The following is a 15,633-nucleotide window of genomic DNA, read 5'->3' as shown; positions in this document are numbered from 1 at the left end:
GATAGAGATTTTTTCCCCACAAAAAAGTTATTGTTATTATTATTAGTACAGAAAGACAAGAACAAGGGAATTATAGCTAGTAACTACAGGCCTATCACCTGCTTACCAGCAATGTGTTGATTAATAACAGGTATCATCAGTAAAAGGCTGTACAACTACCTAGAGGATACAAACAGCATCCCACACCAACAGAAAGGATGCAGAAGGAAGTGTAGAGGCCCAAAAGACCAGCTCCTGATTGACAAAATGGTAATGAAGAACAGTAAGAGAAGGAAAACCAATCTCAGCATGGCATGGATTGACCTCAAGAAAGCCTTCGACATAATACCAGACACATGGCCCATAGAATGCCTGAAAAAAATGGAGCAGAGGAAAACACCATCAACTTCAAAAAAATTAAATGCGCAACTGGAATACAATACTTACAAGCTCTGGAATAAGACTAGCAGAGGTTAATATCAGGAGAGGGATCTTCCAGGGCGACTCACTGTCCCCACTACTCTTCGTAGTAGCCATGATTCCCATGACAAAAGTACTGCAGAAGATGGATGCTGTGTACCAACTCAAGATAGGGGGCAACAGAATTAACCATCTGATGCTCACGGACGATATCAAGCTGTTGATGGGAGCATCAAAGAAATAGATACCCTAATCCAGACTGTAAGGATTGTATCTGGGGATATCAGGATGGAGTTTGGAATAGAAAAATGTGCCTTGATCAACATGCAAAAGTGCAAAGTGACAAGTACTGAAAGGATAAAGCTCCCAGATGGGAATAACATCAAACTCATAGATGAGACAGGATACAGATACCTGGGAATAATAGAAAGAGAGGATATAAAACACCAAGAGATGAAGAAAACGTTCAGGAAAGAATCTATGCAGAGACTTAAGGCGATATTCAAGTCAAAACTCAGCGCCGGAAATACAATGAAAGCCATAAGCACACGGGCAGTACCAGTAATAGGAAAAAAGCACCAGAGTAGTGGAGTGAACGAAGGCTGAACGCCACAGCATAGACCAGAAAACTAGAAAACACATGACAATACACAAAGCACAAACCCAAGAGCAAATACAGACAGACTATACATAACACGAAAGGAAGGAGGGAGAGGACTACTAAGCATAGAGGACTGCGTCAACATCGAGAGCAGAGCTAGCACTGGGGCAACATCTATAACCAGTGAAGACGAGTGGCTCAGGAGTGCATGGGAAGAAAGACTGATAAAAATAGGCAAAGCTCCAGAAATATACAGACAGGAGAATGACAAACAGAACGGAAGTGCACAACAAACCAATGCACGGACAGTACACGAGACAGACTTTAGAACTGGCCAGCGATGAAACATGGCAATGGCTACAGAGGGAAGAACTCAAGAAGGAAACTGAAGGAATTCTAACAACGGCACAAGATCAGGCCCTGAGAACCAGATATGTTCAAAAAACGATAGATGGAAATAACATCTCGCCCATATGCAGGAAGTGCAATGTGAAAAACGAGACCATAAAGCACATAGCAAGCGAATGTCCGGCACTTGCACAGAACCAGTACAAAAAAGAGGCATGATTCAAGCAAAAGCGTTCCACTTGAGCCTGTGCAAGAAACGCCAGCTATCTTGCAGTAATAAGTGGTGCGAACACCAACCTGAGGGAGTGATAGAAAACGATCAGAAAAGTCACCAGCACAAGTAAGAGTTCTTAGACGAATTCAGTGACTTCCTAAACTTGTTAGCTGACAACAAAAATACACTGATTTGTGATGACTTCAACTATGTTAAAGAGTTACTTGAAAGCCACGACCTTGTAAATGTTGTGAAGAATAGTGATACAAAACAAAGTGACGTACAAGTTCAAGTTGAGTCTGAATGCGTGATATCTCCAATACATAAACTATAGTTTCATTTAGTATAAATATATGGAAAGGCTATGCAATGAAAAAACTACCACTTGCATAAACAAACCCAATTTTAAAGCTGATAAATTTATTGTTGAGATCATAAAGCAAATAAGAGAAACATGCCAGAAAGAGGAATACCTTGACAAGTGACGAGGCAAGCGTAAGCTGTTTTACACACTACAGAAAAATATATCAGATTCAAACTACAACGATAAATGTACAGTAGTGACAAGGCAAATAACAGTGAAAGAAAATGTTTTAACAGTGAATTAAGTGAACGTAAGAAAAATAAAAGAAAAATCGAACAACTATAGAAAAGATCAAAAGAATCAAGAAGCAATGAAAATTGGTCACTGCATAAAACAGCCGGAAATCAGTACAACGACTTGATCATGAAAACTAAGAAAATATACTACAATAAAATGTTTAGCAAAGAGAAAAATCCTAAAAGAAAATACACGATAATTTAGCTGGAATATTAGGACTCAAGAAGAGAAACAGTTCTACCTGATGTAACCAGTGATCACAAGAACCTGGCAGATAACTTTGTGAATTACTTAAACAAAAAAATTAAATACTGTCCTAGTTTGGAAATGGAGGTCCCTTCTGATCTCCCAGTGATCATAATGAGAAATAGCAAATTCAGTAAGTTTGAAGAACCGAACATGAACGACTTTGAAAAACGATAAACGCACACACACACACTGAAAAAAATGACCTGTTGCCCATAGGTGACTTAAAAGAAGCATAAAACTTTGATTAGTTGCGGGAGCTATATTTTGATATTGTCCAAATGAGTTTAGCACAGTCATCCTTCTCAAATAGTGAAAAACTTGCTTGCATAAAGCGGCTTGCAAAAGAAAAGGTGATCAAGAAAATCTTAGCTTCTGTAGGCCAATATTCGAACCTATCGTATTTATCAAAACTGATAGAATTCTCGAGCAAACGTGGAAACACTTGGAACAACTCAACATTATACCTGAAGATCAGTCAACTCACAGAAAAAGTCACCCAACAGAAGCTACATTGTGCACAATTACAAATATGATAAAAATTATGACAAGTGGAAAATGTGGCATCATGGTTATGCTCGTCGACGCAGTTGACCACTATCTGCTGCTTGAAGACCTGAGAGCAGTAGCCATCGAAGATGATGTACTCGAATGTTACAAAAGCTACTTGGAAAACATGAAAGTTATGGTGGTTATATCAAATGTGATACCAGAAAATACAGACCTAACCAGAGGAGTGTCCCAAGGTAGCGTCCTGGGTCCACTGCTATTTGGCATTTATACAACTGAATTATCAAGAATTCTAAACAAGCACAAGGTTAGTATAAACTGTATGTTGATGATACGCAATTCCAGGGAAGGACTGGGACTAAATTTCGGCCCAGGACTTTTGGTGCTGACCGGCACACTAAACAGAAGGTGGGGGGGGGGGGGGGATATCTTGAAAAGAAAGTATACATATGATGGGAAACAGGCTGCACACATACAGATATATATATATATATATATATATATATATATATATATATATATATATATATATTAATAGAGATGGGTCGGATAAACGGCTTTGGAAAAAATAAATCGCATGCTGGCATAACTAAAAGAATTACTTTTATTTCAGATTGTCAAAATTTTCTTTAATAGTTCACTCTTGGATGCAACTTTGTCAATTGTTAAATCATTATCGAGAGACATTAATATATCCCTCTCTACTGTCATTAGCATAAACTCCTGGAGGTGTTTCTGCGAGAGTCTGCTTCTTAGACGATTTCTTATGAATTTCAAGGTAGAAAAACTTCTCTCACAGGAAACTTGAGTAACTGACAAGATCAGGAGATACTTGTAAGCTAGACCAATTATATGATAAGTATCAGTTAACAAGTTGTACGTACTGATTATCTGGTATCTTCATTTAAATAAGACTCGTGTTCATCCTCATCATTCATATCTTTAACGGTGTACTCTTCCAAGGGTGCATTTTTCAATTTTTCCCAGTGTGTAGCTAGACTCCTTAATTCCAACTTCAAGTTTTCAGCTGTTGCCCGGCTGTCGAACTTAAGCAATGGTTTACTGAGTTCTTTAAATAAAGAGTCATACTCTTCAATATTGCTGTTCTTCAGCCGATCAGAATTTCTTGGGTCTAGAATCGAGAAAAATCGATCACTGAGGCTGTGTGACTTTGTCCAGTATTGGATTATATACCTCAACTTCATAAGCCCTCTCTGCGTCATCATTCAACCTTTCAACATAAGCCTAGCTTCTCGCCAGGTATCGTTTTCTTCTTTCTCTTTTCAGTAGTAAATTCTGTCTGCACCTCCAACTCCAAATCTGCGTTCTCTTCATCTTCTAGTTTTTCATTAGCCCAACAAACAAAATGATCTGCAGCTACCTTAATACCTCCAAAACCTCTGTTTATTTTATCCAGACTCTCTTTAGTAGTAGCAACCATTCTGTACGCCGAGAGCATATCCATTCTGTTTGTTTGCAAATATTTCGAAAGGGGAGTAGTCTGCTCAAATATACGAAGAAATATTTGAGCAGTCAGTATGGTTTCATATTTGAGTAGTGATTCAATGTATGCTTTGGCTTTGCTGCGAACATCTGATTTCATAGTTTCATGTTCTTTGTATGGTAGCCACAGTTAGCAGAACATCTGTGTAAAGGGCATTATCAGGCTTGCCAAAGTTTCCAAATATTTTTCTCAAAGCATTATCCTTAGCCCACCAGCGAGTTTCTCTGATAGGAGCGAGGCGTTGATGACGAGAACTTTTGTTTTCATTCACCCAAATAATCATTCACTTATTTTTATTTTTATTATTATTTTTTTATTTATTTATAATTTATTTTTTTTACCATAGACCGGCCCACAGGCCCCTTTTAACCACCGGCCCAAGGGGAAAAGTCCCCTTTCTCCAAATGACCAGTCCGTCGCTGCGCAATTCCATTTTTCTGTCGAAACCGTAGAAGACGCCATCAGTAAAATTGATGCAACAAGGAAGGATTTAAAAAAGGAATGTATATGCCATTTGGATCTCATAGTGCAATACGGAAATATGAACACTTCAAAAGAGGCTCGTCATCCATAAACATTATAGCAGCAGTAAGGAACTTAGGAGTATTTATCGATAATAAATTGTCGATTAGAAACCATATATTGCATATTGTAAAAACCTTTAACTATCATATTAGAAACTGCATTCATTACAAAATCTTTAAACGAAGATACTCTGAAAACAGCAATTTGTAACCAAATACTTTCGAGGCTCGACTACCGCAGCGTTATATACTATGGTCTCCCTAACTAATTACTAAGAAAATTGCCAGAGTACTAACTAGAGCCGCCAGATTATTAAAAGGATTACGTTCCCGTGACAAAATAACTCCAGCACTAATTGAGCTACATTTAAAGCACTAAAATATGGTGAACAACATAACCTGAAATGAACATTGTGATCAGACATGTGAGTGAGGCATATAGGCTATTTGAACTAGAACAAATTGTAAGTCATACGAGAGAGCATTTGAACATTGTGCACCTGAAGTGAAGATCACGCAAGAAGAAAGCAAACTTAAAAGAGAATTAACGGCTCTTCTATTCTGCAAGAGCTACGATACTGACGAGAAAACACTAAAAGACAATTATAAATTATAAGAAGCAACTTATTTTGAAAACATATAATAGCCCGTCAGAGAGGGAATCAACCCTGTGACGTTGATGGACAAAATCAAGAAGAAAGTATCACTCACTGGTGTCGCAATACCATGGGACACCAGAGTAGATGAGAAAGAAAGAAGAAAAATAGACAAGTTTCGAGACCTGAAAAAAGAAATAAGAAGGATATGGGATATGCCAATGGAAATTGTACCCAAAATCATAGGCACGATCTCAAGATCCCTGAAAAGGAACCTGGAAAAACTAGATGCTGAAGTAGCTCCAGAACTCATGCAGAAACAGCGCACATAGTAAAAAAAGAAAGAAAGAAAAAAAAAATGATGGACTCCTATGGAAGCAGGACGCAACCCAGAATCCCACACTATAAAAACGGCCCAGTCGGTGAATGAGGACAGCTAGTATAGGTGACGAGTGTATAGGCCAAAATAGGCCATATACAGGTGTCAGGTGATGCCAGTCCTTATGTTTTGGGGCTCGCTAGCTAACCACCTGTTTCGAGTCTGGTGAGAATATATATATATATATATATATATATATATATATATATTATTATATATATATATATATATATATATATATGTAAATAGTTCATGCAGCATCAATTAAAACAATAGGTACTTATGTACATAGATATGCATATGTACATCATGCTAAAAAAAATGTGAAAAATAGGTCTCATTATTTGATAACCGTAGGGAAATGGATATTTATAAAAGATTACCTAAATTGAAAGGTTCATTTATCCATCAGGAAAAGGTACCTGTCTTAGCTTCAGCATCTTGAGTCTAAAATATTTTTAAAAATTAACTAAAAGATCTAGAAGTTCTTTTCCAAAACACTAATGTTTGGAAATCTATGAAAATGACATTCAATATCTTCCGAGTAAAGAGTATGCCTTAATTCTTACGGATAAAGGTATATATCTTATCGCATTTTAAATTTAAAAATCTATAAAAGCAAATAAAAGACATAGAAGTACTCTTCCAAAAGAATTCGGTTGGAAATCTATGAAAAAACCTCCCGAAACTGACATTCTAAATCTTCCGAGTGAAGAATATGCATTAATTCATATGGATAAAGGGACATCCTATTGTATTGTAATTTTAAAAAATCTATAAAAAGAAATAGAATACTTATACTCTTACAAAAGAATTCGGTTGGAAATCTATGAAAAAACCTCCCGAAAACTGACATTCTAAATCTCGAGCGCCATTCGTACCATAATAAATGTGTGACTCGCGACCACTACTCTAGTCCCATCGCTGCCGCCTTTTTTATTATCGCTTTATTTTCGAAGTCTCGCCCGTCTATGGTGTAAAAGGGTACGTAACGGGTCTCTTTGAAGTCTTATGAAGCAGATCTGATCAAAATAGGTGTGAGAATTGAGTGAAAAACCGTTAAATTTGGCCTTTGAAAATTGCCGACAGCGGTTCAGAGGCCCCAAGGCCGCCAGACATATGACTGCGATGTGAACATGTGTATAGGTTTAAGTGTGAATGGAGTGACGAGAAATGCGGTTTAATCGGTTTATTACACATTTATCTATAACCTTCGCCAGATTTCACACGAGAAATTAAATTTGACATCTTATTTTAGGCCTAGGTTGCGCCGTTTCACTGGATGGCAGGAGGCCGTATAAGTCTATAGGCCTATAAGGTAACAGAGGCCCAGTTTAAATTTGTTATTATTTAATGAATAGATTGATATAGAATATATGATGGTAGATCTATATAACTATTTCGCGCCTAGCTAGACTGGCAGTTGCCGGTTTTCTATGCAGTTTACCGTGGGTCATACATAGGCCTATTACCTAGTATATGCCTAGGCCTATGCGGCCCTGCAGCAAAGCGCAGGCTAAAGTTAGGTCCACTTATAATATTTGAGTAATTTCTTTTCATCTCAAGTAGCCCTGTAGCCTACTTCAGGGTTATAAGTTGAAATGAACTTGATTTTGCATTTGCCGTACTGTAGGCCTAATCTGCCATTAATATATAGGCTAGGTAACTAATCTGACATTAATATGGGCATAACAAGATTAATCTGTGGGATAGGTTAAGGTAATGGAAGATTCATGTAAGCCGTAGTTACCTAGTAGTATTATGTTTTTCCATTGGCTACTCCTAACGTCATTATTTATTTTCGTATTCATTGGCTAAAGTACCATTAGCAGGGTCAGTCCTAAGCCTAGGTAGTATTTGACCAATTTGAATAAATTGGGCCCCGCCCCCTAACGACTCCCCGCGCCAGATTTACCGTATGAATGCTTTTCTGTATTCTTAGAGGAATAAACTGTTTTCTAAGAGGAATTAACCGCTACCGGTTTATAGTATATTAACAGAATTTTCTCTTGGAAAATAATTTTTAAATTAGACATAGGTTGCCTTCATTTCTATAGGGTAAAAAACCGCATGGTACAGGGGTGGACCATGTACGATCAATGTGTACAACCCCAAAAAAAGTACATTATAACGCGTCCTGACATCGGAGATGGGCATCAGACGCGACTTGTTGTTGGTGAGAAACGGAGTTAAAGACCTCTACTCCGGTGTCAGGACGCGTTATAATGTACTTTTCTTGGGGTTGTACACATTGATCGTACATGGTCCACTCCTGTACCATGTGGTTTTTTACCCTAATTGGTAGATCTAGGGTACTTACTTATCTGCGGTGCCCTAGACTATGGCAGCTGCGGTTTTTCTATGCAGTTTTACTTATTGAACAAGAATTTTAAGTAATATTTATTCAGACGACTGTAATTAACCCCCAGGGTCCAGTACTAAACACGGTGAAATACATTGGATGCTCCAATCCCTAGTGGATGTCGTATCCGCAGTTACGTTCCTTGCAGTATGTGCGGAGTGCTTCTGTAGAAATACCCTATGATTTTTTAATTAGGCCCCGCAGTTCCTAGCACTGGCCCTGACCATTAGCCTATACTCCTTGATTTTCGGTCAGTCGAGAAGATCAGATGACTTTATTGTTCAGAATGTGAAACTTAGTCATTTTATGGTTGTCAAAAGATTTAAACCAAGGAGAAGATTTCTGACCATGACAGATACTATTCTCCTTGTATTTTAATACATTTTTAACCATTTGTTATTTATAAATTTATTTTGTTTAATTTTTAATAAGTGGGATTTCTTCTTTTGGTTTTAGTATTTTCCCTTTACCGCTCATACTTCTTACTAATGATAATAATAATATAATAATAATGATAAGGATAATGATGGCTTTCGCCATGAACACTGTACGATTCAGAGGGTTTTGGAAAACTCGGTCGTAGATTGTTTCCGAGGCTTTCACATTCACAAATTTTTTTTGTCGCATCCATTTTCCAGTCTTGTAATTCTCTCCCATCTAGGTCCGAATCTTCCGACTCGTCTGGTGTCTCCAGGACCCCAACTGAACTCTCTACCCTTCTCCCCCCCGAGTGGTGCCAAGGACTTGTCCAAGCTATCTCCAACTCTTTAGTGTTAGCTCATCCGTGTATGAAGCTCCCATAATTTCTCTATGGTATTATTGCTCAGTTTATCCTTATATTTGACACTATTTCCTCTTCAGGCTATTCTCAAAGTGAAGAAATCTTTTAAAAGATAGTTTTGTTGTCATACCATAATCCATGACTGCATAGCTGTATTGATGTACTAGACTATAATATGTAATATGTATTACATTCATTTGCATTTCATTCTACCTGTACAGACAGTCCCCGGTTTACGGCGAGGGTAACCCTGAACATCATAATTATTATGGGAATAAATAGGTAGCTCTTACAGCTCTGTAAAACAGGTTACAACATTAAAAAAATAGGGTTCACAGCGCCATGAGCCTAGCACCGTAAAGTTGGAAATGCTGTAAACCGGTGAATGTCTCTATCTGGTTTCTTAAGCTCATTCAGTCTGCAAAATTTTTATTTTCTTTCTTTTAGTCATTCCAGGTTACAATCCAAGAGAACCTGTAATGGATATCTTTATTCCTAAATACTCGTTGTGAAAGTTGCATCTCTTTTTAATCCTTTCCTTATGTGAGTGTTCTGTCTTTGTCACTTTATTTCTGTTTTTCTGAGATTTAGTATGGTACTCATTTCTCCTGATATAATGCATTTAAATAAGGAAGCTTTGCCTATTATGTTGAGTTTTACATATTGAATCATCATCATCTGCAAGAAATCTTTTTATTATAAAATTCATCAGAAGACAAACAGCTAAGGTGATAACCTTTGTGGTACCCAGCTATTTACTGCAAGTTCACTTATCAAGAATTCATAAATATTAGTAATGTAACTACAGATATTATCAATTTAACTACTTCATTCGTGAAAACTGCTCTCAGTTAGCTCTATGTATTTAACAGGAATGTCATAGTGACATAAAACCTAGCATTATATTGATCTAGGATGCTGTCATATGCCCTCTTGTAATCAACAACGCCACCAGAAAATGATTTTGAAATTCCTTACACTGCTGCCTAATACACGTAGACAGATAAATATGGTTTGTGCAGTTCCCGACTTTTCCGAATCCATTATGTTCGTGTCTCGGCATTTCATCGTTTCTCTAGCTTGTCGAGATTAGTATACTGAATGTTGTCATGCAACCGACATAAGTGCAGTACCTTTATGGTTACCACATTCAGTCAGGTCAATTTTCTGTGGTGCCGTACTCCAACTTCCAGTCCCCAGTCATCTGGCGTTGTTTCCTCATTGTATATTCTGCAAAAGTCTAGTTAGTATATGAGGTGTCATTTAATTGTCCAGTGTTATAGAACCTTATCTTTTATTATCTTCTGATGTTATTTTTTGATCCATCTCTTTTGATTGGTATTGACCCCCCTCCCCCCCTTTTTTTTAGCCAAGAATATTTCTGGGAGTTACCCCAACTAAACAAACAGTCTTTGAACACTTGGATGTGTCAACATCATCTGCATGGTTTTGCGGTTATTCTCTTATCTATTCTTGCATTTCCTGTTTAACAAACTAGACTCGTGTACATAGTATGTTCTAACCTTGTGTCTGTCACCAACCTGATAGTTTCCTGCAAGTACCTTTGGCTTTTGTGTAGTTATTGTTGTATCCTGGGTCTCATCAGATATTGAAGATATCCAACTAGTTACCACATATCCTAGTAAAGTATTTGTTTTCTAGCAGCTTGGTGGGCATTTTTAACGATAGTGTAGTCTTCGTTAATTGTCCGAGCCTCTTTAGATATGATTTCTAGAGATGCCAATATGATTTGGTAGTCATTTGCACGAAACCCTTGATGTTTATTATTATTGTTACTATTATTAATATTTATTTTTTTATTTATATTTGTTATATATATTTTTGCCTATCACAGTCATCCTATTTTATAGTGTGGGGTTCTGTGTTGCAGCCTGGCTCCTTAGGAGTCTATCTTTTTTCTCACTGTGTGCTGTTTCTAGTAGCACAACTCTTCTGCATGAGTCCTGGAGCTACTTCGGCATCTAGTTTTTCCAGGTTCCTTTTCAGGGTTCTTGGAATTGTGCCCAGTGTTCCTATGATTATGGGTACAATTTTCACTGGCATATCCCATGTCCTTCATATTTCTATTTTCAGGTTTTGATACTTATTAATTTTTTTTCTTTCTCATATACTCTGGTGTCCCGTGGTATTGCGACATCAATGAGGGATAATTTCTTGATTTTATCAATCAACGTCATGTTTGGTCTATTGGCACATATCATCCTATCTGTTCTGATAACATAGTCCCAGAGAATCTTTGCTAGATAATTTTCTATCACTCCCTCTATTGTTCCAACGAATTTCTGCAATTATAGCACTAGCAACAAATCTCATATCTTTCTGGTATTTATTCTAACTTTCTATAGTTTATTAATTTCTTCTCTTCCTTGGAGAGTACATGTGGTTTTGCCTAGAAATTATAATCCATTTATGTACTGTCATTTAAACCTTGCAAGCTGTGATGGACTGCTCTTCAGTAAGTCTGTGGTTTTTTTTTTTTTTTTAGCCAATTCCATATACCGCTCCTGAATAGAGGTACACATCAACCTCGTCTTTCCCATTCCTTTACTGTATCATTCCAGTTTGATTGTGGTTTTTACGTTTCAACTTTGTACTTTTAAGTTGAAGATTCATAGCTCCCTCATATTCCCAGGACCGGCGACCACTTTTAAATTTTAATTTAACCTACATTACTGTGACCCCTGTGGTTTTTTTGCAGTCTCCTTTTGGCCCTTAGCCATTTGCTATGTAATGTTTTGGTATACATCCATTACTGTACTGCTTTCTTTCTTCCTCTTTATTGCTTCTTAGTACAGTTGTGGTCTTCTTCCAGTTTCATCTTTATATTTGTGTACTCATCTCGTTTTTTTCCCCTCTGATTTGTGGCTCTCTCTCTATCTCTGTCCAACCTTCATGTTTATCAGTACAATTTTACTATTATGTACTGTACTTATTGTTTTCTCTTTCACTTGTGGTCATTATGACCTTTGGAAGCACTGCTTAGCAAGCTAATGACCTTTATGTTTGTTTTATGCAAAATATTTGAACTCTATAATTGAACCTTAGGATTTCTTCATGACAGCCATGTACTATACCAGTACTGACTGATGACACGGTCAGCTGGCTTTCTGTGGCGGTTCTGTCTACCACGTTTGTTTGGATGGTAAGCGAGGCTGACAAAACAAAAGAAAGTGCTGTATATATTTGTATTCTTTAGTGTGTGTTTTACAGCCAACAATCTTGTGTACAGGCCGTCCCTGGTTATCGGCGGGGGTTGCCATTCCAGGGGTGCGCTGATAAGCGAAAATCGCCGTGAACTAAAACTCGGTGATTCATGGCGCCATAACTATTATTGGCTCCTTATGGTGCTGATAACCGGAACTCGGCCTGTTATGGTGTCATAAATCGCCGATTGTATGGCGCTAGAGAATCCCCATAAAACCGGATCGCCGATAACCGGGGCCAGTACTGTTATGATTCACTCGCCCAAGGGTACTGTGTATTGTGTATGAAATTTTTGCTTATTTACATATGTGCATATAATTAAGAACAGACTTGCGAGATATTTTTGAAAGATTGGTGTAAAGTACTGGCAAACGTTCTGTTGATCTTATGGCAATAAGAAATCCTTAGAAACTGTGTGATCATTTCCAAGTATGTTTATGAGGGATCTCTGCTTGTGTAAGTATGTATAGATGTACAATATTTCAGTAATTTTCTGTGGGAAAATGTGCAGCAAGGAATAAGAAATCATGGGAAAATGTACAGATAAAGACTGAGACCTAACAGGAGTTCAGGGAGAAAGAATGAGTGTCAGAATCTAGTGGAAAGAACTCTGCAGGTTTAGATCTATAGCAAGATAATTTCCCATAAAGATGACGGTGTGGATGATGGAGGTTTATATCAATTTGAATTGATAGTGTTTGAATATCATTCTTTAAAAGCAAAACCTTGGATGATGCTGTATTTTATAGTGTTAGGACTGAATACTTTAGATATGTATGGAGTCGAGACTTTATTTTACCCATTTCTTTTTAGGGAAAAATGGCAAAGCGCACAGCAACAAGAGAGCTGACCCATGACAACTGGGAAGCAGAAGAAGAACGGGAGGAAATGGGGACATTTCGACAGGCTTCGGAAGAACAGCTGGCAACCAGAAAGATCAAGACTGCGCGGCGACGGGGCACAAATGGGGAAGCGGGAGCACCTTCAGTATTCAAGGGGATGTCAGTCTTCTCTAGTTTTAATTCCTCTTCAACGACCTCTGCTGCGCCTTCCTTTTAATTTCTTGAACAGCATCTCAAAGGAAAGTTCGGACAATTCATCAAGTAAGCTGAACTCTAATTGTGATCCCACGCCGGAAAAGACGTCGCAGCCTCTAAAAGTGACGCAAGATTCAGCACTGTCCAATGCCAAGGGATCAGAATCAAAACTAAAAGGACCTTTGGATAACAAAGAGGTTTCAGAAGAAGAAGGAAAGAGTACCGTCTTCTTAACCCATCTCAAAGCATTGAATGAAGGAGTGGTTGTTTGGATCAAAAAGCATCTAGATAAAAACCCGCACGTCAACCTTACGCCTGTGTTTGACGACTATAAAAAGCATTTTTCAGAGTTGCTGAAGAAATATCCACCGGAGGAAGGTTCCTCCAAGGAATCTGAGGGAGCTTCATCAACAAATTCTTCTAAAAAGGATCTAGCAGTTGGAAAAGAAAACACTCCAGTAGTGCCAGAAGTGTCGAAAGAAACTACAACAGTCAAGCCTTTCACTTTTGGCCTTCAGACTACAGCAGCAGAAAAGCCAGCCGAAAGTGTCAAATCCATATTCACCTTTGGGTCAAATTCTAATGACAGCGAAAAGAAGGCCGCTCCTATGTTTACTTTCACAGGGTTCGGTAATAGTTCCCAAAAATCAGAGGGATTATCTTTTGGAAATTCAAATAGCAACAGCAGTAGTTCTGGTTTATTTGGTGGGTTTAACTCCTCTTCTACAAAAGATGGTAACACAGGGTTTAGCTTTGGAGTAGGCAGTACGTCAGCTACGTCGGAGAATAAAGACGATGGGGACAAGACAGAAGAGGCTAGTGATGAGCCACCAAAAGTAGAGGTGAATGAGGTAAAGGAAGAAGGTGCGTTTTATGACAAGAAATGCAAGTTATTCTATATGAAAGATGGAGCATATGTTGACAGAGGTGTAGGCACATTATATCTTAAAAAGGTAGATGAAAAAACTCAGTTATTGGTTAGAGCTTACACAAATCTAGGAAATATATTACTTAACATTGTTCTCAATAACTCTGTACCGGCTGTTCGCGCGGGAAAGAATGGCGTAATTATAGTGTGCGTTCCTAATCCTCCCATAGAAACTGATGCCGAAAAAGCAAAGGAGCCAACTAAGATGTTAATTCGTGTGAAAACCACTGAGGACGCTGATGCGCTATTAGAGAAGATACAGGAGAATAAGAACTAAATGGAATTAGGATATAATTGGCATTTTCTGATCTTTGAACGTTTTCGCTCTCCCGTAAATTGTGCATTTTGTGAGAATACATTATGTTGCAATACATTAGTGTATGTGGCTGTTTTATTGTGTAACTGACTTTGGGGGTTATTCAAGTACTTTTAATGACAACACATTGAAATTGATGACAACACATTGAAAGTGGAATTGATTTTACATGTTGTGTTGCTATTTCATTTTATCTTTCATTTAATGTTCTTCAAATTTGTAATTGCAGATTTTTTTTTATACTCAGACTTCAGAAAAAATCAGATTATGGCAGGAGACGGAAAGACTACTTGAAATTTTTAATTATGGTTTAAGTATTAGGCATGATGGTGTATACTAAATATATTCTTTTTGATGATACACTTGGAGTATTGTTCCATACCAAACTTGTCAACTGCTTTTGAAAGTCCAGCCTTTGGTACCCACTTGATATCTTTCTATAAACATCTCTTATTTCACTCTTGGGACCCTCTGCTTTTCAAAGGCAGAAGACATGAAGAGTTGATATTTATTACAGTACAGTATATTGTATATCTGAATAGCACACGAGATGTGCAGAAATGCTGTCAAATGTGTGACTGATTATTGAGAGAAAATTCCAGATGTGGAGAAAAGTGTGATTGTGGTTTTCTTTCATAGTTGTAGAAAAATTGCCTTTCTGTTCATTGAACGCTTTGCCAAAGACTAACGAGTTGGGTTGAGCTGTTAAGTGCAGCCAAGGGAAAGCATTTTATTTTACAGATGTTGGGATTATTTTAAGGCTGTAAATATAATTTTTTGTTGCATAACTGAAGTACCTATCCTATTTTAGTTACAATGTGCCATGGTGATGAGCACAAGTGAATGGTGTTTTCAATTGAAGACCAGACATTCATTTAGCAGATCTGCCAGAACAAATATCTGGAAAAATTTTTTTTTAGTCCTATTCCAGGTTGCTGGTACCACAGGGTAAATTTTCAAGAAAGGTGAATGCTTACGGCAAGCCAACTGGATATGGTAAATTACTTTGCATTTTATTATGGCAGTGTGTAGAGATGTGGGGGTTGCACAATTGAAATATAT

The 15,633-nt window shown here is 37.6% G+C and overlaps 1 protein-coding gene across 1 annotated transcript; it reads left to right on the top strand.

The window, feature by feature from the left end:
• Window positions 1-6,770: 6,770 nt before the first annotated feature.
• LOC135205304 (nuclear pore complex protein Nup50-like) lies at window positions 6,771-14,931 on the top strand. Its single transcript, XM_064235725.1, is given in 4 exon segments — window positions 6,771-6,906; window positions 8,946-9,097; window positions 13,104-13,253; window positions 13,255-14,931. Coding segments are annotated over 2 exon segments (1,422 nt in total). The 5' UTR covers window positions 6,771-6,906; window positions 8,946-9,097; window positions 13,104-13,109; the 3' UTR covers window positions 14,533-14,931.
• The last annotated feature ends 702 nt before the right edge of the window (window positions 14,932-15,633 follow it).

This window comes from Macrobrachium nipponense, chromosome 49 (genome assembly GCF_015104395.2).
Source record: "Macrobrachium nipponense isolate FS-2020 chromosome 49, ASM1510439v2, whole genome shotgun sequence".
Classification (NCBI taxonomy): Eukaryota; Metazoa; Arthropoda; class Malacostraca; order Decapoda; family Palaemonidae; genus Macrobrachium; species Macrobrachium nipponense.
The sequence above is the reverse complement of the archived record's forward strand: the minus strand, read 5'-3'. Positions and strand labels throughout refer to the sequence as shown.